Below are 23,482 nucleotides of genomic sequence, written 5' to 3'. Positions count from 1 at the left end.
TAGCATGGAGTGGGGGGGAGGAGTCAGCCCACATGGCACAGCAGACCTCTCCTGTCTCGCCCACTGCTCCCCTCAGCAGTGTATTTCGTTAGTCTGCCTATTCTGTTCCCCACTCTGTCTCTGGTGAATCCTCTCACCCCCTGCATCTCTGGCCTGTACCCCAGCTCTTGTATACATAAATAAATAAATCTTTAAAATAAAATGTGTAATCCCACTGTGAAGTATTTACTAAAGAGAAGTGAAAACTTATGTTTACACAGAAACCTGTATGCAGTGTTTATTGTGACTGTATAATAGCCCCAAACTGGAAACAACAGAAAGTCCTTCATTTGGCAAATGGGTAAATAAACTGGTACATCTATACAATGAAACACAAGTTTATTCGGTAATAAAAAGAATGAACTGAATCTCCTAACAACGTGGATGAATCTCAGATGCATTCTGCTAAGTGAAAATAGTGACTGAAGAAGCAGCATTTTCTGAGTCCATTTATATGACATTTTAGAAAAGAGAAACTATATTGCCAGAGGCTGGGAGTGAGGAGCAGACTATAAAGGGACACTCGGGAAGTGTTTGGGTGATAGAAGTGTTTTATATCTTTTGATTGTGATGGTGGTTACATAACGATATGCATTTGTTAAACTCAAAAGATAATACACTAAAAGGATGAATTTTACAGAATATAAATTATCTGTCAGTAAACCTAACTTAGAAAAATGCTATGGAGATCCGATCTCCTACTAAAGCACTTCCTGCTTCCAAAATGGAGGGACTCTTTACCCTGTATTCCTCTTGGAACTTATCCACTCCCATAATAGCTAATCAGCAGTGACTGCTATTGTCATTACCTTTTTATTTCTTTTTTTTTTTTTAAGGATTCATCCAGAGATATAAGAGAGGCTCTTCACGAACTCTTATGCTGTACTAATGTTTCAACCAAAGAAGGGATTCATCTTGCACTGGTGGAGCTGCTAAAAAATTTAAACAAGTACCCTACTGATAGAGACTCCATATGGAAGTAAGGAATTTTTTGTTCATTTGCTCACTGAGTCCAATAATACGGTAAATGTACAGTGTTGACATTATTTAGTGGATTTATCATAGATTGAAGAAATAGCCCTCAGTTTGTCTTCTATTTAGAAACCTGACTCAACCAAACTCTCAGGAGTCTGATTTTTAAATTGAGTATCACATTTTAGGTTATTCCTTTATTTATTCATACACCTAGCAAATATTATATGCCTATTGTTTACTCACTATGTGCCAAGCCCTGTGTTAAGTGTTAGATACAGAGAAGAGTCCATTTTCTCCTACATAGTGCTACTCACTCCACTGTCTGTTTAGCCTCTTATACTGGATCATAACCATCGCTGTAGAGATTTGAAGTAGGTCTGCCACTTGGTCTCCAGATGGAAATTCACAACCATTTCCCTTCCTCATTTCCTCCTTTAACTTTACTGACTGGGCTAAGACTGTTAACACTGTATTTCATGACTCACCAATTGCATACATTTAAAATGCGCTCCACAGACTTAAATGAGCTTGTGTGATGAGATCACTCCAACATAGTTTATTGATTTTCAGAAAAATTTGTTAGTTACTAAAAATAGAAAAACTGTGGGTTAATTATGTACTAAGGAGATATTTTAAAAACTGAAAGTGGAGTCTGGTCTTCTCCTCTCCCCACCATGCCATGTGCTTGTCTACTGATATCTGTATACTCTGAAAAGGGGAGTCATCTGGCAAAAATGTCAGTTTGCCTGCTGTGTTCAAGGCTCCCATTTGACCCTGTGTTGTCAACCTTGTACGTAGTAACTTGCGCAAAAATAACAGACAGCGCAATCTGTCAGTGAGCTAGAAAGTCATCAAACTAATACTGAGTTAGAATACTGGCAGAGCTGCATCTCGAATTCCCAGAGTGGAACACAGCATTCTGGCCAGGGTACTTTTGGAAATATGTGTATATGTATCGTGGGGATTGCATTCATGTACCAACCAAAACCTGGCACCATTGGTACCACAGAGTGAACACAACACAGAAGTGATATGCCATCTGCTCTGCTCTGGCTGCCTCAGCTTTAATAGTGCTGGCCATGTCTAAAGGTTAAGGAAGTTACTGAACTCCCATTGGTGGTTAAAGATAAAGTTGAAGGTACTGGAAAACAAGGACGCTCTTTTGCTTCTTAGCAAACTTCAGGCATTGGGGCTTCCCTGGTTGCCTAGGGGTTAAGTCTCAGTGCTATCACCACTATAGCTGGAGTTTGATCCCTGGCCAGGGAGCTAATCCACATGGTGCAGCAGACCTGTCTCACCCACAGCTCCCCTGGGAAGTGCATTTCAGTAAATCCCCCTATTTTGCTCCCCACTCTGTCTCTGGTGAATCCTCTCATTCCCTGTACCTCTGGCCTATACCCCTGTGGCTTAGTTCTTGGCTTAGTTCTTCTAAGCCAAAAAAAAAAAGAAAAAAGTGTCCTCAAAAGCTAATATGAAAAAAAAAACACACAACCAAATTAGAGCCCGGAATGATATTCAAAAGGTCTGTGCCTCTCAGTGGATGAGAGCTGGCCAGGGCAAAATGAGAAACTGTCATCATATGCATCTCAGGGGACCTTGTGTCATCTATTATGAAGACAATGGTATCGGGCCTACAACAACATCCCTGGAATTACTTTGCTTAATGTAAGCAAACTGAATATTCTGAAACTTGCTCCCGGTAGCATGTGGGGTGTTTCTGCATTTGGACTGAAAGTGTTTTCTGAAAATTACATGATCTGTATGGCATTTGATGGAAAACTACCTCCTTCAAAATGCTCAGTACAGTTCTTAGCAGAATTTTGAAAAGTCCAGCGATCCAAAGAGCCTTCTGAGCACCACACAAGAAGATTCATTGCAGAGTCCTGAAGAAGCAGCCACTGAAGGACCTGAGAATCTTGTTGACAGTATGTCTATATGCACAGACCATGTGCCAGAATACCATTCTTCATCATGCTTAGAATCACAAACTCCGGGTGAATGATTATAGCAGCAGCACTAGAAGCCAAATCAGATGAGACTGGGGTTCCAGACAAGGAGCCTGTGGTGGGGACAAAAGAAGGAAGGTTATTGGTGTGAGGAAACCACAATAGCCTTTGGTGGGAAAAAACGCTGCAACTACCAGGGAACCAGCAGCTGAAAAGAAGCCCTAAGAAAAGATAAACCACCAAGAAGCAGCTTGCTGCGTAATCTTGAATTTGTTTATTCTATAAAGGGCAGATCATTTTGGATAGCCAATTTGAATAAAGACCTGATGAAAGAGGCAAAAAAAGTAAATAGAAATAAAACCCCAAAATATCAGGGAGTCTCACTGTAAATAACATTTTTGATACCTAGGTTTCTAAAGTTTTGCCGTTTGTCCAGTCAGTTCACCTCAAAATCAGTGTTCATCTGTTGCTTGTCTTCAGGGAGCACCCAGTCATTTGGGGTGTGGGTTGTAGTGAGGATAAACACCTGTCTCAGTAATGGTAGTTCTCTGAGACGTAGAAGAATGATTTGTTCTGCTCCATGAAAGGATTGTTAGGGAGTGTTTTGCAGAAGATTGCTTTAGCCTTAAAATAAGATTTGTGGCTCTTTGGTTCACCCAGCATATTATATAAGACAGTGTTTATTGGGTGGCTGTGGAGTACTTTCAGTGCTCCAAAAGATTTTGAAGTCATCATTCTAATTACCTCATGATTTTTTCCATCCCCCATGAATGGTAGATTTATTTAGAAATATCAAATAGAAAGTGCTAAAAGAATGAAGGAGTCACAGTGGTAACTTTTGAAAGTGTTGCTAAACATAGATGTATAAATGAAAGCTCTGAAGAAGGAGGTAGTTGGTTCTGTTTGTTTAACAGATGCTGATTGAGTACTTGTTACAACCCAGTTACTGTTAGGTGCTTGGAGATTTAAAAATGCATTCATCGGGCCTCCCCGGTGGCGCAGCGGTTGAGCGCTGGGTTGCGAAGCTGCGCGCGGCCTCTGCGGCGCCGGTTCGATCCCCGGCTGCTCCCCGGCCACCGGAGGAGGGTCCCACATGGCGCGCAGACCTCTCCTGCCGCCCGCTGCTCCCCTCAGCAGTGTACTTCGGTCCTTCTGCCTGCTCTGCTCCCCGCTCTGGCTCTGGTGGATTCTCTCACCCTCCCGCGCTTCTGACTGTACCCAGTGCATGTATAAACAAAACAAACAAACCAACCAGCAAACAAATAAAGCATGCCTCTATAAAAAAAAAAAAAAAAAAAAAATGCATTCATCTTAGAGACCTAGACCTCAAATAGTAGGAAGGAAAAAAAGGAGGGTGTTTTCAGCTGTAGAGGTAGCTAAGCTAGTAAATAATATTCCAAGTCAGAGTTGAAGTCTAGCTTTAGGAGGCCCAGAGGGATACAGGACCCAGTTAATAGCATTAGTGTACCCCACCTGAGACCCAAATAGACTGAGAGATAAAGTAACACCTGCAAGCCAAACCTCAGCCTTTACAATGGTCTCTGAGGCACAGTGAGTTCAAGGGCAGAGAGAGGTCAGAAAATGAGTGAATTAAGTTCTCTCCACATGGAAAATAAACAGGACTGGGGAAAACTGTACTTTCCTAATAAGCTCAAGTATATCAGTGTGATCCTTTTTATGTCCCATGTATTTGTGAATTTGTTCATAGCATTTTTTTCCCTCTTTTTTGCCATTCTACGTATTCTCCAGTCCCTGTTGAACTTGCATCTCGTTTGTGAAACTTTCTCTGATCATAGTGCTCACTTCAACAGGTAGAAAGTAGATATCACCCATGATAGTTAATTATCTTCAAATATTAGTCATCTTAACCAACCTGAATTATAAATTCAGTGAGAACAGAAATTAAGGTTTATATTTATTTTTAATTCAGCAAACCTTAACCATAACTTAGCAAATAAAAAATAATAAAAATGCATGATTACCAGCTCTTGTATATTTCTTTATAACCCATAATGGGCCTTGTGTAGTCATAATAATTAACTAATAACAATTAATAATAGTTAACTAAGAAGTAACTGAGTTCTTACTATTTGACAGACACCTCACTAAGTACTTTTCATTCATTATTTCATTTAATCTTTATAGCAACTATATGAGGTAATGGTTTTTTGTTTTTTTTTTTTAAGAACATGTCCACATGCTCTTTAGGACAGGCCTTTTTTTTTGAAAGATTCATTTATTTATTTATAGAAGCACTGGGTACAGTCAGAAGCGCAGGAGGGTGAGAGAATTCACCAGAGCCAGAGCGGGGAGTAGAACAGGCAGACTGACGGAATACACTGCTGAGGGGAGCAGCGGGCTGCAGCAGGAGAGGCCTGCGCCATGTGGGACCCTTGCCGACGGCCAGGGATTGAACTGGCGCTTCAGAGGCTGTGGGCAGCTTCGCAGCCCAGCGCTCAACCGCTGCGCCACCAGGGGAGGCCCATGAGGTAATGGTTTTAAATCCTGTTTTGTAGATGAGAAGCTTATCTGCCCAGTGCCACACAGTTTTCTGTATTCAGAACAGGGGGTCTCAGATTTCAAAACTTCACCCAGGCTATCAGAATGCTTTTGCCTACAAATAACAGAAAATCTGATTAAAAGTGGTTTAAGCAAGGTCCGTGTCGTCGTGTCGTCACACCCCCCCCCCCCCCTCCTTTTTTTTTTTTTTTTTTTTTAATTTTTTTTTTAAGGTTTATATTTATTTATTTATTTATTTATTTATTTATTTATACAAGCACTGATACAGGCAGAAGCGCGGGAGGGTGAGAGAATTCACCAGAGCCAGAGCAGGGAGCAGAGCAGGCAGAAGGACCGAAGTACACTGCTGAGGGGAGCAGCGGGCGGCAGGAGAGGTCTGCGCGCCATGTGGGACCCTCCTCTGGTGGCCGGGGAGCAGCCGGGGATTGAACCGGCACTGCAGAGGCTACAGGCAGCTTCGCAACCCAGCGCTCAACCACTGCGCCACCGGGGAGGCCCCCTTTTTTTTTTTTTGGCCTCACAGGAAATAGAAAGTTGGTTTCAGGTTTGGTCCAACAGTTAAGTTTAATAGGGTGAGGATTCTGGTGAATTTCTCCGCAGTTCTCTTGGTTTTGTCTTCGCACTTGCAGGATGGTTTCCTCCTAAGACAGTATCTTAAGACACAAAGAAAAGGGCATTACCTCTGCTGCATTTATCTTTTTATTTGGTTAAAAAAAAATTCCTACCATGAGATACCATCTTACACCAGTGAGAATGGCACATATTAAAAAAACTAGCAACAACAAATGTTGGCGAGGTTGTGGAGAAAAAGGAACTCTCCTGCCCTGTTGGTGGGAGTGCAAACTGTCCAACCACTATGGAGAGCTGTGTGGAGATTTCTTGACCTACTAAACATAGAGCTTCCATATGATCCAGCAATTCCACTCCTAGATATTTACCCAAAAGACACAGAAACATCAATTCCAAAGAGCACCTGCACCCCTATGTTTATAGCAGCACTATTTACAATAGCTAAGCTTTGGAAACAACCCAAATGCCCAAAAATAGATGACTGGATCAAGAAGATGTGGTACATATACACCATGGAATATTACTCAGCATTCAAAAAAGATAAGCACATGCAATTTGCAGCAACATGGATGGAGCTGGAAGGGATCATGATCAGCGAAATAAGCCAGAAAGAAAAAGAAAAATACCAGATGGTCTCACTCATAGCAGGAATCTAGAAAATTTAAATAAGGGACCAGGAAAACTATAAGAAAGTAAAAATCAAAATCAACAAACAACTATGAACCAGAGACACTCTATGGGGGGTGGGGGTTGGGGAGGGGAGGGATTGGGGTCAAAATAAGGGGGGTCACAATTGTATGGGGAATATAAAAATTAAAAAAAAATTATATAAAAAATATTAATAAAGTTGAAAATTAAAAAAAAAAAAATTTCTGAGAGGCATCTGAGTGGACTTCCTTCATGGACCGGCACAGGGATACTTGCTTACCTGCAAAGCAGTCACTGGAAAAAAGGTTGAGATTGCCGTGATGGCTTTACACCAATTGTGGCTCAGCCCTTTGGATTAGACCTACTTTCTCTGATCACTCTGCTGCTTGCCTGATATCTGAGTAAAACAAGGTTCTCTTGGCAAAGTAAATGGGGAAATGACTCTTGGTTAAATGATCAGTAATGTATGCCACGAGCCAGCTCTTTTATCTTCGTAATAACCAATTTTACATGAATTAGCTGAGTTTCAGGATAATTACATGACTTCTCTGAAGTCATATAATCAGCAAAAGTTTAGAATATCCTATTTTGAATCAGGTTTTTCAATTCCAATTTCCTGTACTTTTAAAATATTTATTAACTTACTGAAGCGAGTTCTCATTTTGTGTGTTTCAGATGTTTGAAGTTTCTGGGAAGTCGGCATCCAACTCTGGTGCTTCCCCTGGTTCCAGAGCTCCTGAGCACTCATCCATTTTTTGACACAGCTGAACCAGACATGGATGATCCAGCCTGTATCTTTTGTGCTTAAGATAGACGCTGTTGACAGAATGGGATTTTGGCATCTCTTCACTGTAGCTTTGTCTGAGAGTTTTGTTTCATTTTTATTTTTTCATTTATTTTAAGTAAGAGTATATCCTAAGGGGGCCTGATGGTTATTACTCTCAGCTTTCATTCTTGTTTTCACAATAATTCAACTTTGCCACTTAATACTGCCAGTTTTTTATTTTTACCATTTACTGAATACCTACTATATTCCCACATACTCTTTAAGAATGCTTTATATATTTTATCACTGTTCTTCCACACAACACTGTAAGGAAGCATTGTTTCTGGTTTACAGATGAGAAGACTGAAGCTCAGAGGTTAAATAACTCCAAGGCAACAACTCCAGAAATCAGAGCCAGACATTTCTGGTTTTAAAGTCTGTGCACATTCACCTATGTCTTACTCTGTGCTTCATTTGATCTGCAGTCTGAAGGATATGGACTGAGTTAGGCCGCATAATTCTGGTTCTGATACGAGTCTGGTGGGTTTGTGTTAGTCATGTTCAGCATACCATGCTGCTGGATTCCTTTTTGGTAATGGGGATTCATTTACAATGGTGCACCCACATTTTCCTACAATTCTTTTTATCTCCATGGCAGATCCTTGGAGATTTCAGGAATCAGCCAAAATAGCTGGCTGTTGTAAAAGAACCATTTTTCAATCTTAATTGTGTTTGTTTACTCTTTTTGGGGGGGGGGGGATTCTTCCCCCTCCCCCACCAGTCCTTCTATCCTCTTGTTTCTTTCTCCCTCCCCTTCATAACCTCAGTGCCCTCATAACATTTATTAATGTCTGCTAGTTTTTATAAGTATTGTACTTTGTCAAATTGTTCCTTATGTGAATGTCCAGTATTTGTTTTTATTTTGACTTGCTTTATTATACAGATTTCCCTCCGATTCTCTCCATTTTGCTGTAAATGGCTGCATTTCATCTTTCTTATGGCTGAATATTCCATATTCCATAGAGTGGATATGCCACATTTTCTTGATCCAGTTGTCAGTTGATGGGCATTCAGACTGCTTCCAAGTCTTAGCTATTGTAAAAAGTGTTACAGTAAACATTGTATGACATGTAGTTTTTCTGTGTTCATAGTTTCACATTCTTTGGATAGATGCCCAAAAGAGGGATTGCTGGATTGTACTGTATATTGATTTTTTTCAGTTTTTTAAGGTGAAGCCAAATTGATAAGACCTGATTCTCCCTACCACTTTGGGCTCCAACTGTTCTATTTTGGGATCTTCAGACACAAACCAGTAATCATCGTTCTGCTCCAATACGCTTACAGTTCTCCAGTAGTGCACCCTCTGTCCTGAATGCCAATTCTGTGCACCCCTTCTCCAATGCAGTACTGGGTCTCCAAAGTCCCCAATGTGGTTTTATGCCCTAGAGTCAACAACTGTAGAGGCACTCTGTGCAGCAGCTGCCTGTCCCTCCTCTATCTCAAGTGTCTACTTCCCTGGTATTGCTGTAAACACAGCTCAGTTAAAGATTTTCCTATCCAGGCCTCCCTGGTGGCACAGGGGTTAAAGTCTCTCGCTATCAAGCTATCACCAGCCACTGCAGCACGAGTTCGATCTCCAGCCAGGGATCTAACAAACATGGCTCAGCAGACCTCTCCTGTCTCACATGCTGCTCCCCTCAGCAGTGTATTTCAGTAGACCCCCCCTGTTCTGCTCCCCACTCTGTCTCTGGTGAATCTTCTCACCCTCCACACCTCTGGTCTGTACCCCAGCTCTTGTATGCATAAACAAATAAATCTTTAAAAAAAAAAAAAAAAAGATTTTCCTATCCCTTTCTGCCAGAGCACTGCTCTTGGTCTGTACTATAGTTCTTTTGTCTTTAAGGAATGGTTGACTTCGTTCTTCTACAGTTTAGTTGTGGATGTATGGAAGAACCTGGCATCTTCACTCTGCCACCTTCTTGCCAGACTGTTTACTTTCTCTGTCAGTGTCAGTGCATTTGGTGAATTTTGTGAAGATCTACTTCATGATGTGCTAACTAATGCCTGAATTTATGTTTACCCTTTAGAAAAGTGTACCCCCGACCTAACATCTATGGCTGTTTGAAATTTAGTTCATCAGAGAGTTTATTACAAATCTCACCTGGCATATTGAAAGGTTCTGAATCTGAAGACCGTTTCATATTAAAAATAAAAACAACCAACACATTAAAACATTTTTGAAGCTATTATGGTAAATACTTTTCTGGGTCATCGGAGGATTGCGTTATTTAGGAATTATGTTTGCCTGTGAGTAACAGAGATTGCCCCCTTTAGCAAATTGTGATGCTGCTCTAGCAGCTGAACATTCTTGGTGATCAGGTTCATTTTGTATTTTTGTTCTCCTATTTCAGTTAAGATTGTTGCTAAAATTCTAATCATTAAGACTAGGTTCTAGGCAGGAAATTAGAGGATCTTTGGTATAAAATAGTAATCATATTAGTAAAGTGAAAGGGAAGAATGGATATTGGGTAAACACTCATAGCAGGCTTTGCCATAGGGACACACACAGAAGGTATCTTTTATTATTATCTTTTATTGTAAATTTCTGACTTCCCCTCTGTTAGAAGATAAATATACATAGAAAGAAAAGCTAAAGAATTGGAAAAAAGAACCTATATTCAAAACCTAAACTCCTACTAGCCAAATTGTTAGTATTTTGGTGTATTTCTGCTCCCTTTTAAGAATTTTTGGTGTTGGGATTTTACTGTAATTTCATTTTTTAATGTAGTTTGTTTCATCAACAAATATTTGATAATAGCTGCTATCATACCCTCTAATATTTTAGAGTCTGCTCTTTTCTGACAAATGCTAATAGAGTACTGTAAGTACAGCTTTTCCAATTGTCTCAGCTCCGTGTGCCTCCTCCACGTCTTCTTGCTCTTCATGCTTCTTCCTTCTCCACGTCCTCCCCAGCTTCATCTCCCTGCTTAGCTCCACCCTTCCTCAGGTGGGTCAAGGAACCTGGAGCCTCCCTTTTCCATGGGGACCGTCCTGTTAGAGTAATTCCTTTTAAATATATTTTCTTATTGAGGTAATGTTACGGAGCAGCCCCGATATAAAAATAGGTTGCCTGGCCATGGGTCCTCACCCGCGCTTAAAAGGGACTTATTTATACTCCACTACGGGCACACACAAAAAGGTTAATAAAAGGTTTATTTACAAGGGAAAGGGAAATGAGGAAATGTACAACTCAGGAGAAGATAGGGAAATAAAGTCTTTAATGCATCCTACCCGATCCGCCGACCTGGAAACCTGGAAATCCGCACTACGAGAGCTGGCCAAGCCCTGCGAGCTGGCGGAGAGCCAAAGAGGGACCAAACCTGGCTGCTTAACCCCACCCTCAGGTTCCAGCAACCTTCCCTTTGGTGGTGATGGGATTTGTCTCTCCCAATGTCTTTTGACTTTGGTCTGGAGTGGGGGTGGAGTCCACAAAGCCTGTATGGAATTAGCTTTAGGACATCCTTTTCCCCCTAACAATTACATTCGTTACTATATGTGGTTCAGAGGCATGGGATCACACCTATACGAAGTACATTGAACACAAATTGTAGAATCATTCTCTGGCTTTAGACTTTAAGTTGCTTCTGATTATTTACTGATATAAATAATTGTAGTGTTCTGGAACCAAACCTACACTCAGAGGTGTGCCTCTGCCTACTTTAGTAGGAAGTAACAAATAGAACAAATTCTCTTTGTTGGTATTCTCAGTTGTACTAGGCATTATCTTTAAAAATCTTTGGCATTTGAAGGGGTAATTTTGGTAATCTGAAATGGGGTAATACAGCTTTTTTTTGAATTTGCATTTCTTTTATTTTTAGAAAATTGTAGTCACTTAATGGAGAACTTGAGAGTGGGAAGTAGGGGCACCAGATTCTGGCCAAAACTCACTTTTAAATCTCCAAGTTCACTTAACTCATTCGTCTATCAGACATTGCAGTTTTGGTTCTTATTTTCAATGCTGCCAAAGCCTGTCCAACCATGCCAGCGTTGTTCTCGGATCATACCTTCAGGCACTACGCTTACCTCCGAGACAGCCTCTCTCATCTTGTTCCTGCCTTGAGGGTATGTTGAAAATATCTTTTGTCTTTGCTTTTGGGTTTTTTAAAAAAAATTTTGGTACTTTGTGGTTGTTAAACTGCAGAAGCACACTTTGTATTCTCTGAAAACATATGCATTCATTCTCTTTCCCTCTTGGGATTTCTCCTATTGTTTTGTAATTTTGCTTCTGTATCCTTTACCTTTTAGGAAGATTCACTAAAAAGAAAAATAAGATTCATTGATTATGTTATGTTGATTCTCAAGTTTATTTTTAATAATAAGCCATTATTTTTAAAAAGTAGTGATATAGAAAGAAAATTATTTAAAAATGAACTATGATGATAATAACATTTATTGAGTGCTAACTATGTGTAAGCACTTTTCTCAGCTCTTAATTTGTATTAACACATTCCTGCATAGTAACTCTAAATTATTTTATTTAGAATGATATATACACACACACAAATTATGGCTAGAAAACTTAACCCATATAGAAGATACAAAATTAAAAGCAAAATCCTCTTTTCTGTCCTCCCCCATTGCTTTCTTAAAATGTAATCACTTTCAACCCAAGAACAAGAATTATAATTATCATCATATAAAATATTTTTAAAGCATGCTATTTAAATTTGTTTGGGAAGAAGTATTCACTCATATGAAGTAAAAAATCAAAGTTTAGGGGCCTCCCTGGTGACACAAGGGGTTAAGTCTCAGCACGATGAAGCTTTTGGCAGCCACTGCAGCATGATGAGTTAAATCCCTGGCCAGGGAGCTACCACATGGTGCAGCAGACCTCTCTTGACTAGCCCACTGCTCCCCTCAGCAGTGTATTTCAGTCAGTCCACCTGTTCTGTTCCCCACTCTGTGGTGAATTCTCTCATCCCCCAACTCCGCACCTCTGGCCTACACCCCAGTTATTGGATGCATAAATAAAATAAATCTTTGGGGGAAAAAAATTGAAGTTTAAAAATGAATGTGAAAACAGTTTATTCTTAGTCTTATTTCTACTATTAGCCCATTTGTTTAATTTACCAATAGAAAATAATATACCATTATCTTTTCTTTTTCTCCTTGCAGCTTGTGGTTGTATTGGGTGTTTATTCTCAATCATATTCCCTTTTTCTCCCCCTTCCCCTCTCAGTGACATTGGGGTAGGAGACAAAGTTTATTTACATCATCACCTGACCTTTTTTCTCTTTTCTTGGTCTGGCTCACATTTTTTTTCTGGTTTTTGGTGTTTCCAAAACTCGGGTCACAAAATTTGATGGCAACGCCATCCGCTGTGTTTGCTCAGTTACCAGGTAGAAAGCTAGCGTCATCAGCCGTTGCCCCCAACATCGCCCCTCAAGAGGATCCTTCCCATCAGTTCCTGCAGCAGAGCCTTGAAAGGGTGTACAGTCTTCAGCATCTGGACCCTCAGGGGACTCAGGAACTGCTGGAATTCACCATTAGGTGAGGTGATGATCTCTTTCCTTCGAAGTTAACATTGTTGCTGTACTCTGCTTGCTCTGTGGATTTCCGGTGTTGGTCGACTAGTTTTTGGGACACCTGGTTTTATGATCAAAATTTTAATATTTGTCTTAGGTTATGGTTTCAGCTTATTACAAAGAAAAGCTCTTTGTGTTCATTGCCAGATTAATGATTAGTACAAAACTAGAAAGTTACAAAAAGCTGTTTTTATTTTTCTTTCCTTGTATTTTAGTTAGAATAAGTCACGGAAAATGCAGAGTAACCATGGCTTAAACAGAAGGAAAGATTAATTCTCTCTTGCGGGCAGGACAGAACCAAGAAGATTATCAGGGGCTTAGGCTCATTCTTTCTTATTTCTCTATCTTCTGCATCAAGAGGCCTCTGCCTAAAGATGGAAACTCTTTAACTATCTCTGCTGTATTCTAGCCTGTAGGAGAAAGGAAACAGCAGGAGATCATTTCTACACCCTTGTAAAGATACTTACCAAAAGTTATGTATTTTAATTTAATTTATATCCCATTGACTAGAACTCATATCACATGGCTCTATCCAGCTGCAGGGAACTAGGAGATGTAGGTAATCTTTATTCTGGGTGCTCAGTGCTTAGCTAACATTTGATAACTCTACTACTCTGGAAGAAAGAGAGAATGTTAACTAGCAAACCACCCTGTCAGGTTTTATTGAGATGACCTGCATGATAGTAAAAGAATTGAAGTCTGTTTGTCTTTAGCAAAAGCATTATCTTTTGTAAAAAAGCATTATCTTGGGCCTCCCGGTGGCGCAGCGGTTGAGCGCTGGATTGCGAAGCTGCCCGCGGCCTCTGCAGCGCCGGTTCGATCCCCGGCTGCTCCCCGGCCACCAGAGGAGGGTCCCACATGGCGCGCAGACCTCTCCTGCCGCCCGCTGCTCCCCTCAGCAGTGTACTTCGGTCCTTCTGCCTGCTCTGCTCCCCGCTCTGGCTCTGGTGAATTCTCTCACCCTCCCGCGCTTCTGACTGTACCCAGTGCTTGTATAAATAAATAAAAATAAATCTTAAAAAAAAAAAAAAAAAAAAAAAAGCATTATCTTATTTCATAAATAAGGTTTAACTGAAACAGCTTCATTCACTCATTTAACTTTTATCTATGATTGTTTTAGTGACTCAGTGAGACAGTGGAATAGGTGCCACTGAGATCCTTTGTGCTGCAAAGCTTAAAATATTTGCTAACTTGACCCTTTAGCAGAAATAATTTGCTGACCCTGAAGTGATGCCTCAAGTACATTTTCTTTTCTGCTCCCTTCCCAAAGTGTTTTGTTTTGGAGGCCAGTATCTGAAATTGTTGGCACTTTGCCAGGAAAATAAGACACTTCCTGACTTGGCTGTCCTTAAATAAACATCTAGGTTTTGTCCTTGACAGTTTGATCTTGTTGACACTAAAACAAGTAGAAAATGCACAAAAGCAAACCAATTGGTCACCAGTGACAATGCTGGCTACTAGTAGGTGCTCAGTAACACTGTTGGTTTGAGTCGCCTTCATGATCTTTGTTTTATAAGGTGACAGTCCTCTGGGCTTTGGTGGATCAACCACTGTGGTCAGTCCTGGGCATCATGATTCTAACTTAAGTGACTTCTGAGGAGTGTGGCCAGGATGGTGAAAGATCTGGAAAGGAAAACAGATGGCGCATAGTTATTGATGGCTACTATGTTTTACAAACATTACTGTAGTTAGAGGCTGTTAACCTGTTACAGGTGGAAATTTGGGGCAGTAAAAACTTGCTAGGAGGTAGCACAATTGGAATCATAATCTAGCTTTGTCTGACTCTAAGACTGATGCTGTGTTATATGTAGCAGTGAAGGGGTTCTTGAGTCCAAGTGGGCATTAGATCGTATGACCCCTAAGGTTTTCAGAACTTATGTTTTCCATAGTTGTTGAAAGTGAAATGTTAGTGTTTCATACAGAAGATATTCTGATTAGGGCTGGGACCATTTACCTGTTTTTACTAGTATAAAACAAACTTCTTCGTCATACGCATTACCTTTAGTTGAGTCTGTGCAACCATTTAACCAAATTCTTGCCTGTACAAAGTTTGCTGTGGTTCAGTGAGGGTTCTAGGACATGATTTTTTGTTTCTGGAACTTGATATAACTACTTTGTCTTTGCCACTGTACCATGAGTGGAGCTCAGTAAATATTTGTGTAACACGCTAGTTATGATGGCTCCTGGACACATTTAAGATTTTTATAGATGGCATTTTCTTCTGGTCATACCTCACTTCCAGGCATAGCAATCTAATTTTTTTTTTTTTTTTTTTTTTGGTAAGACTCTTATCCTTGATCATAGCAAGTGCTTCTGTCTATCAGGTGCCTGTTATACACTACATACTCAGTCTTCTTAGTGTATGTTCTCTCACGGAATTTGAAAACCTATGGAAATCACTCCATAATTACCATGAGTGAGATAACAAACCTGGAGAGGAATCTGGGTTTGACTCATTTGTTACATGTTTTTTGAGTATCCATCAGATGCCCAGCATTGTGCTTGACAATAGCACATAAGATAATCTGCTGTGAGGGATCTTACAGCCTAGTTTGGAAGTACTTAGGTAAACAAGAAATGCAAGGATATGCTTTCCACACTCCAGTGTAGTAAGTACTGGGTTTTCTAGGAGAGTAGAAGGAAGCATCTAACCTTTCCTGGATTGGCCTATGCATTGACCTCAGGTGGTAAAGGAAGAGGAAAATCAAGGACTATGAACAGCAAAGTCCTAGACTAGAACATTAGCTTTCCTAGTCTTCCCATTTGGTCCCTTGCTTTTTCTGCTTAACAGTTTCTATGATGTAAAATATGTAATATAAATAACATTTTGAAACCAAAGGACTTGATTCAGGTTTTAGTTTTATCGCTTCCTAAGTCCATAATCTTGGACCTCAACTTCCTCATCTGTAAATTGAGGATATTGTGTAATGCAGAGGACTGCTTAAAGATTATTAAAATATGTGGAGAGCATTTTGAGAATACTTATTTATATAAAATTATTGGGCATTTATTTTTTTAAGATATAAATCCATTTGTTACTTATTTGATACAATGGATATGCTGCTGAATTTAAGTAAATTCAACCCAAACTTTAGAAATATAATTATGTTAGGGCCTCCCCGGTGGCGCAGCGGTTGAGCGCTGGGTTGTGAAGCTGCCCGCGGCCTCTGCGGCGCCGGTTCGATCCCCGGCTGCTTCCAGGCCACCGGAGGAGGGTCCCACATGGAGCGCAGACCTCTCCTGCCGCCCGCTGCTCCCCTCAGCAGTGTACTTCGGTCCTTCTGCCTGCTCTGCTCCCCGCTCTGGCTCTGGTGAATTCTCTCATCCTCCTGCGCTTCTGACTGTACCCAGTGCTTGTATAAGCAAAATAAACAAACAAACAAACAAATAAATAAAACATGCCTCTATAATAAATAAATAAATAAAAGTGAACGAAGGATGCATTTCTGCTATCCTTCGTTCACTTTAAAAAAAAAAAAAAAAAAAAAAGAGGCGCGCGGACCTCTCCTGCCGCCCGCTGCTCCCCTCAGCAGTGTACTTCGGTCCTTCTGCCTGCTCTGCTCCCCGCTCTGGCTCTGGTGAATTCTCTCACCCTCCCGCGCTTCTGACTGTATCCCTTGCTTGTATAAAGAAACAAACAAACAAATAAATAAATAAATCTTAAAAAAAATATTAAAAAAAAATTATAAAAAAAAAAAGAAATATAATTATGTTAATTCATTGGTGGTAAGAGGATATCATCTTTTAAGGAACACTGTAGCCAGTTGTGTACCCTTTTGAATAATAAACTAATTTCATAGTTAGTATTTTCTATGTTGATATGTTAAAGTGCTGTTACTGGGAATATACATTATCGTTACAAAAAAACACATCACATTAAAGTGTTCCATAATAGAGAGCTGTTCTTTCCAAGTTAAACAGCTCATTTGAATTTATAATGGGGCTTCATTTATTTGGAATTGATAAAATTTTTTTTTCCTTATGGGAATGTTTTTGCACACCAATTTTAAAGAACATGGAACTTTCTCATTAAATTATTCAAATCTTCCATTTACTGTGCAACTTTTACTGTATCTAAGGAATCATATTTGTTTTGTAGTCTGTAGTCCAGTAACTTCAGAGGTGGAAATAAAATGTAATTTTTAATCATCTGAGTGCAAGGTTGATGATAGTTTTTGAAAAGCAGTCAGGACTTTGTACTCATCTAGCATTCTTTAGTCATTCTACCAAACCACTAAGCGATATTAAATATATATTCGATGTTTAGAGATTGTAAAAGGTTGAAATTGTTTAGTCATAAGCAATGTTTAATTTATGTACATGAGTCTTTTTGACTGCCTTTCAATGAGTTTTAAAATTACCTAATTCAGCCTGTTGTGTAAACTTAAAAAATGGTCACAATATATACAAACTTGTTTTCTTAGGCTATTTTTAAAATGTTACTTCATGTGCACTAAGGAATGCCAAAATGTATATTCCTGCCAAGGGTTTCTGCCAGAGGACATATGTAGAAATGTGATTAATTGTATCTGGTTTTGAATCAGCATTGGTCTCATCTGTATTTGATGTAGTTCGTAAACATATGAAAGGAGTTTAATAGCAATAAATTAATTAAATGCAATAAAAAAATTTAAAAAATTCTTGAGAGTAAGACAGACCTGAGTTCAAGGCCCATTTTTGCCAATGGGACCATGGGCAGACTACTTCAACTCTGATCTTAGTTTCATTCTCAGTGAAACAGTATTAATTGCAATTCACATTGTACAGACTGAATGATTAAACTCAAGTGAGGAAACACGTAGCACAGTACAGTGTACATAGAAGTGCATTTGGTACCTTTCTTATCTCATTGAAGAGTCCATGGCCTTTCGGATGCCTAAGAGGAGGCTTCCTAGTGATTGTGAACATAAAGAGATACAGAGAGGAAACCCTGGAACATTGAGCATTTTGCCCAGGACTAGCAGTTTCCATCTTTTTTTTTTTTTATCCAAAACTTGTTTATTAGGATGGTTTTTCATTCATCTTGATTCAGGGTGCTTTTAGTGCTGCTTCCATCTGAAGGAGCATCCTTCTGTAAGCCTTGCTTTTCCTCCTGTAGGCTGGCAGAGGACAGTGGAGCAGCCAACACACAATACTACCGTTTGTGCATGGCTAAAGACGGTGGTGATTTTATAGCATCCTGGGCATTTCACATCCATGAAATAGGAATTGGGGCTCTGCACCAGGCGCTTCTTCTTGTGTTTCCTCTTCTCCTCTTCTGGAGAGGGATGAAGGAGATCCTTTGCAAGAGGCATGTTCTCGTGGGGAGGTCGTCACTGCCGGAAAAGGCCAGTTTCCATCTTTATTTGTGTAGTAGTTTGGATTTCCCATGGCTAATTGGCTGTCATCTTGTTCTATGCAATTCAAAACATTGAGTAACTTAATACCTGGAGACAGTCTGCTAATGTATAGTCAGTCAGCTGGTCAGTGCTCTCTATAATTATAACAGAAGGCAGGATCTTGGAGAGGAAATACTTCAGCAATAAAATTAGTCAGGGCTGTTCTTTACAAGACAGACATCAGAGATAGGAAAGGGAGACCAGCTGGCCCCCATAATAGCACTTCACAGGTGTGTTTAAACAGTACAGGGGTTTATCTTTAATTGTGCAGGATTCCCACATACAAGCAGATTCTCCAGGACTAGCTCAAACCATTAAATCTCACAAGAAATGATGCAAAAGTCATAGACCCCAAAGTCTTCAATCACTTTGGTAAAAATTCACTCTGTGCCCTTTCCTGGGCTTCTCTCTTAAGGTATCAAGGTCCCTGGGTGGCAACATTAGCTAGCAGAAAGTCACATGAGATTAGAGGGAGGGACTTAGCTTGATGGACAGTTTTGTTCTGGCTATATGACACCTGTTCTGTTACGCCAGCCCTAAAACAGTTAATTTCCCTAATGACTCAAATCTTTAGGTCTCCTACAGCTATCATTTCTATGTTGCAAAACAAATTTTGTTGCAACCATTAAAAAACAGGGTACCTGTCTATGAATGCTTTCCAATTGTTAGGAATCCCCTCCGCCACACATACACACACTCTCCTCCCAAAAAAAAAGAAAGGAAAAACAATAATTTTTGTGCATATATAGCTTTTCTCTGGAAGAACTCAAAAGAAATTGGCAATGGTGATTGCCTCTGGGAAGGGTATACTGATTAGCAGGGCACAGGTATAGGAAGATGGATTAATTTAGTTGTATATCCTTTAATATGTTTTAAATTCTACACTTTATCAATGTAATATTAGAGTTAGGTATGAATTACCTATTCAAAAAGTAAAACATTTTAAATCATCATTAATCCCCACCCCCAACATAACTTTTACTTTTCTGTGCCACTTTCTATTTTCTTATCCATGAGCAGATATGTTTTATATGGTTGCAGTCACTTTATCTATTCCTCTATCCAGTTAGGATGCTTTTATTTGCAAGTATCAGGAAACCTTACCTCAGACTAGCTCACAATGGCTGTTTATTCATAGGAACAGAAATAAGAGGCATTTCTAAGTATGGTATGGTCAGGTACCTCATATTAAGAACTAAGAACCCTATTTCTCTCTGGGTTTTCTTTATCCTCAGTATTTGCTTTATTCCAAGGCCTCTCCTCTTTTAGAGTTCCATTATGGCTGCCAGTAGTAATCAGGGCTATAAGCGTTCTTGTTTAATCTAGTGAGAAATAGATTATGTGTGTGAGAGTGTGTGAATGAGAGAGACAGATCAAGAGAGAGAGAAAGAGACAGACAGATCACCACACCATCAGAATTGCCCCAAGCTTGGAATATAAGTCCTTCCATGAGGATTGATAAGGCCGACAGTTCACATAACCAGTGCTTAGTCCAGTCAGATTCTAGCTGTTACTGGGTTGGTGGCGCCTTCCCTTGAACAGATTCAGGGTTTACTTTAGTTAGAAAGGAAGAAGTGGAGAATGTCTAACTGCATAAGAGCCAGCAGTCCACCAGGATACCTTAAAAATACTTTTTTTTTTTTAAATGATTTAGTTATTTATTTATACAAGCACTGGGTACAGCCAGTGCACGGGAGGGTGAGAGAATTCACCAGGGCCAGAGCGGGGAACAGAACAGGCAGACTGATGAAGTACACTGCTCAGGGGAGCAGCGGGCGGCAGGAGAGGTCTGTGCGCCATGTGGGACCCTCGCTGATGGCTGGGGATCGAACTGGCGCTGCAGAGGCTGCAGGCAGCTTCGCAGCCCAGCGCTCAACCGCTGCGCCACCAGGGGAGGCCCTTAAAAATACTTTTTTTCTGATTATATAGAAAGTACTTGTCCATTGTATAAACACTTGGAAAATAAAGCATAGCTGGGAGAGGGCACCAAAAAGCACCCTAATGACACTATCCCAAAAACTATGTTGCTGTGTTTTTACATAGTTGAGATCTTACATCTTACCACTATTTTACATCCTGGTTTTATACTTTTACACTGATTAGGTATACAAGAATTATAAGTTCTTTTACCATTGAATATTTAAGTAATAGATTTTACTGAATAGTCCACACAAAAATGAATTTCCTGAGGCATAAAATATTTCATTTCTGTTGACTATTTCTTAGAATTACTTCTCAGTATTAAAACTAAGGATCAAAGTATTTGTCCATATGTGTGACTTATTTGTAACATAATACGGTATTACTTTCCAAAGAATTATATCAGCTTAAACTGCTATCAAAGTGTGAGTGAACCAATTTCATTATAACCACACCAGCATTGGGTGCTGTCATTTAAATTTTTATGACCTTTTTCCTCATTGTAAAATGATAAAATGTTTTGACATGATCTTTATATTGGTGTCATTATTTTTATCCTATGTTTGACTTGTGGCTTATTCACTACAGGGATCTACAAAGACTTGGAGAACTTCAATCTGAATTAGCAGGAGTAGCTGACTTCTCTGCTACTTACCTTCAGTGTCAACTTCTTCTCATCAAGGTTGGTTTGGATCTGTTATATTCATGATTATGTTCTGTAATCTTAAGCATGTATTTTAACAGACCCAGCAGCGTTTGAGGCCGTAAATGGAAAAATTTATGGCCTTAGACAGCTACTTAGCAATGGAAAAATTTTGTACTCTGTGGTGTAATTCATTTGCCTCTAATTAAAGAATGCTTAACTCATCTAGGAACTTGAATTTTTTTTAATTGGGGGAATTCTTTCATAATTGTGTAATTAGAATAACTAAGTATTTTAATTTTTATATACTGTTTTCTTAAAATGCTAATGCTAATTTTAGTTTGTCAAAGTCAAATGATTCAAAGGTTGATCTCATTGCTCTTAAAAGGGTCAACCTCCTCATAATTCATACTGGGTAGTCAGATTAGCAGTTTATATACTTACGAAATTGGTACCCCCAAAATTGTTCTACTTTGCTGAGTTGAAAACCAGTTAAACTTTCAGCTTCTGCAGCAGAGTTTTGTTATAAATTTAGGCTCGGGATTTAGGAAAATCCTTACTTTTGGTAAGTCTTATCTTGGCTTTAGTGCCAACCGTTGTTAATCTTCAAAAGTAGTTTTTGACAAAAATTAGAATGAATGGAGGGGTCAGAAATTATTTCTCATTTTAAGATGCAAGAGCATAGGGCTGTGCCACTATGTTGTATACACGTGAAAGGTGGGTGTGTTCACTGAAGAGAGCTGAGAGGAAAACAGCTCTTCTTGGGCTAGAGAGTCAAATATTTATAGTTGAGATATAGAATATTTCCGTTATCCCAAAAAGTTCCTTCATGTCTCTTTGCAAAGTTGTATGGTTTTTCTAAGCTTTTTTGAAATAGGGCTGATGATAGCTCTATCCTTTCAGTACAGGTAAGGGTCGGTAACAATTTTTGTGAAACCCCTTGACCTGGTGTCTGGAAACAGCAAATGAGTGCCAATGTTGGTCTCCTTCTTTCTTCCTTAGCTTACTGTCTTCTCCATAGGAAGACCTTTAAAAGGAATCCACTTTTCTACAGTAGCAAAAGAAGGGTGAGGAAAAGAAAAGAGATTATTTCTAGAAAGAGGTGCAGTGTAAGGGACCCAGACTTAGAATCTGAGGAAGGCATGTGTTTGATAACAAGGGAAGAGCAGCTTCCTAGGTTGCGTATTCACCCCTTGAGCACCAGGGACTCCCTGAAGCAGAAGTTTAGATGAAAGATGGGGGCTATGAGAGATGGAAAGTAAAATCTGTGGCTCTTTGGGATAGTGAATATAGAGAGACTGAGAGATGGAGCCGTCTAGGAAAACTCCTTGATTTCTAGTTTGGGTATTTTGGTAAAGTGATGAGTTATTTAATGGATAGGAGCATGAGGCAAAAAATATAAAGAGCCACTGTTAAGGAAAAAAGGGTCTAGATGGCTTAAGGTGGTATCCAGTGTCTCTGGGAAAAAGGAGAACAAAAAACTTCAAAAGCTGGCTTACCTAGACATTCTGGCAAAGCCTGCATGACTCCTGCACTCTGCTTGCAAGCTGTAATCTGGGGCTTACAACCTTTGAATCAGGAATTGGATTTGAATGAACAGGAGTCCATTTAACTCAAACCATTGGTTTCTTCCTTATCCACAATAGGCAGGGCTTATTTGGCATAAAAGAGGAAATCCAATCATAGTAGATTTTCAGAACAAAACAGGTGATATGCTAGTCTTTGTGACTCCTATGTTCTGTCCTTTCCTGATGTGTCTCTGTAGGCCTTGCAGGAAAAACTCTGGAATGTAGCCGCCCCTTTGTATTTGAAACAGAGTGATTTGGCTTCAGCAGCAGCAAAACAGGTAAGCTTATTGAGACCTTCTCCTCAGATACATCTCTGTGTAGAAATTGTTTCATCCAGGTCAGAGCCAGAGGCCTTCACATTACTCCATGCCTCTGCTGTGTTATCCCTAATTTTAACTTGTGACAGAAATTAGTGATATGAAAAGCAACATAATTAGGGGATATGGCATTGGTTTTGGAGTTAGGGGACCTGGTCCCTAGTCCCAGCTTTGCTTATAATTTGCTGGGTGATACCTTGTAGCTTACTTAGCCTCCCTGAATTTTTTCCTCTTCTGTAAAAATATAGCAGTTAAAATTTTTTTTAGCGCATTTTATCTTTTTAAAAAAAAAAAAAACACTTTTTGGAAAAAAGTGCTATTTGTTTTGCAAAATTTCCCATATCATTGTTTTTTTTTTCTCAAATTGTATCCATGAGTTTTCCATTTTCTCTATTTCCTGTACATTTTTAGATAGATCAAATAAAATTTTTTTCTCTGTCATTTTTTTTTTCCCTTCACCAAATCACCCATGCCCATACCTCATGTGCATCCCTCCGTCACCCCCTCCACCCTTTTCCCCCATCCCCTCTGGTAACGCCTGTCTTCTTTTTGCCGAGTCCAAGTTTTATTCCTTCTGTTGTTTATGTATGAATTGTTTCTTGGGTAT

General features: G+C 39.6%; 2 protein-coding genes and 2 pseudogenes across 2 annotated transcripts in view; 3 read left to right on the top strand and 1 right to left on the bottom strand.

The window, feature by feature from the left end:
* INTS4 (integrator complex subunit 4) overlaps nt 1-23,482 on the top strand; it is a 116,950-nt gene that overhangs the window by 69,188 nt on the left and 24,280 nt on the right. The window contains exons 12-17 of the mRNA XM_037523032.2: nt 876-1,018; nt 7,374-7,489; nt 11,453-11,586; nt 12,857-13,014; nt 20,936-21,029; nt 22,756-22,836. Coding sequence (XP_037378929.1) covers nt 876-1,018; nt 7,374-7,489; nt 11,453-11,586; nt 12,857-13,014; nt 20,936-21,029; nt 22,756-22,836 — 726 coding nt within the window. The remainder of the gene's footprint in view (nt 1-875; nt 1,019-7,373; nt 7,490-11,452; nt 11,587-12,856; nt 13,015-20,935; nt 21,030-22,755; nt 22,837-23,482) is intronic.
* Nucleotides 1,689-2,230, top strand: LOC119255665 (60S ribosomal protein L4-like; annotated as a pseudogene).
* Nucleotides 2,474-3,332, top strand: LOC129144626 (60S ribosomal protein L4-like; annotated as a pseudogene).
* Nucleotides 18,041-18,369, bottom strand: LOC119255664 (40S ribosomal protein S27-like). Its single transcript, XM_037523033.2, has one exon. The coding sequence runs from the start codon at nt 18,341-18,343 to the stop codon at nt 18,089-18,091; it is 255 nt and encodes an 84-aa protein (XP_037378930.1). The 5' UTR covers nt 18,344-18,369; the 3' UTR covers nt 18,041-18,088.

This window comes from Talpa occidentalis, unplaced genomic scaffold (genome assembly GCF_014898055.3).
Source record: "Talpa occidentalis isolate TD23 unplaced genomic scaffold, MPIMG_talOcc4v2.1 talOcc4.3, whole genome shotgun sequence".
Lineage (NCBI taxonomy): Eukaryota > Metazoa > Chordata > Mammalia > Eulipotyphla > Talpidae > Talpa > Talpa occidentalis.
Note: the sequence above shows the minus strand (reverse complement) of the source record. Positions and strands in the feature narration are given on the sequence as shown.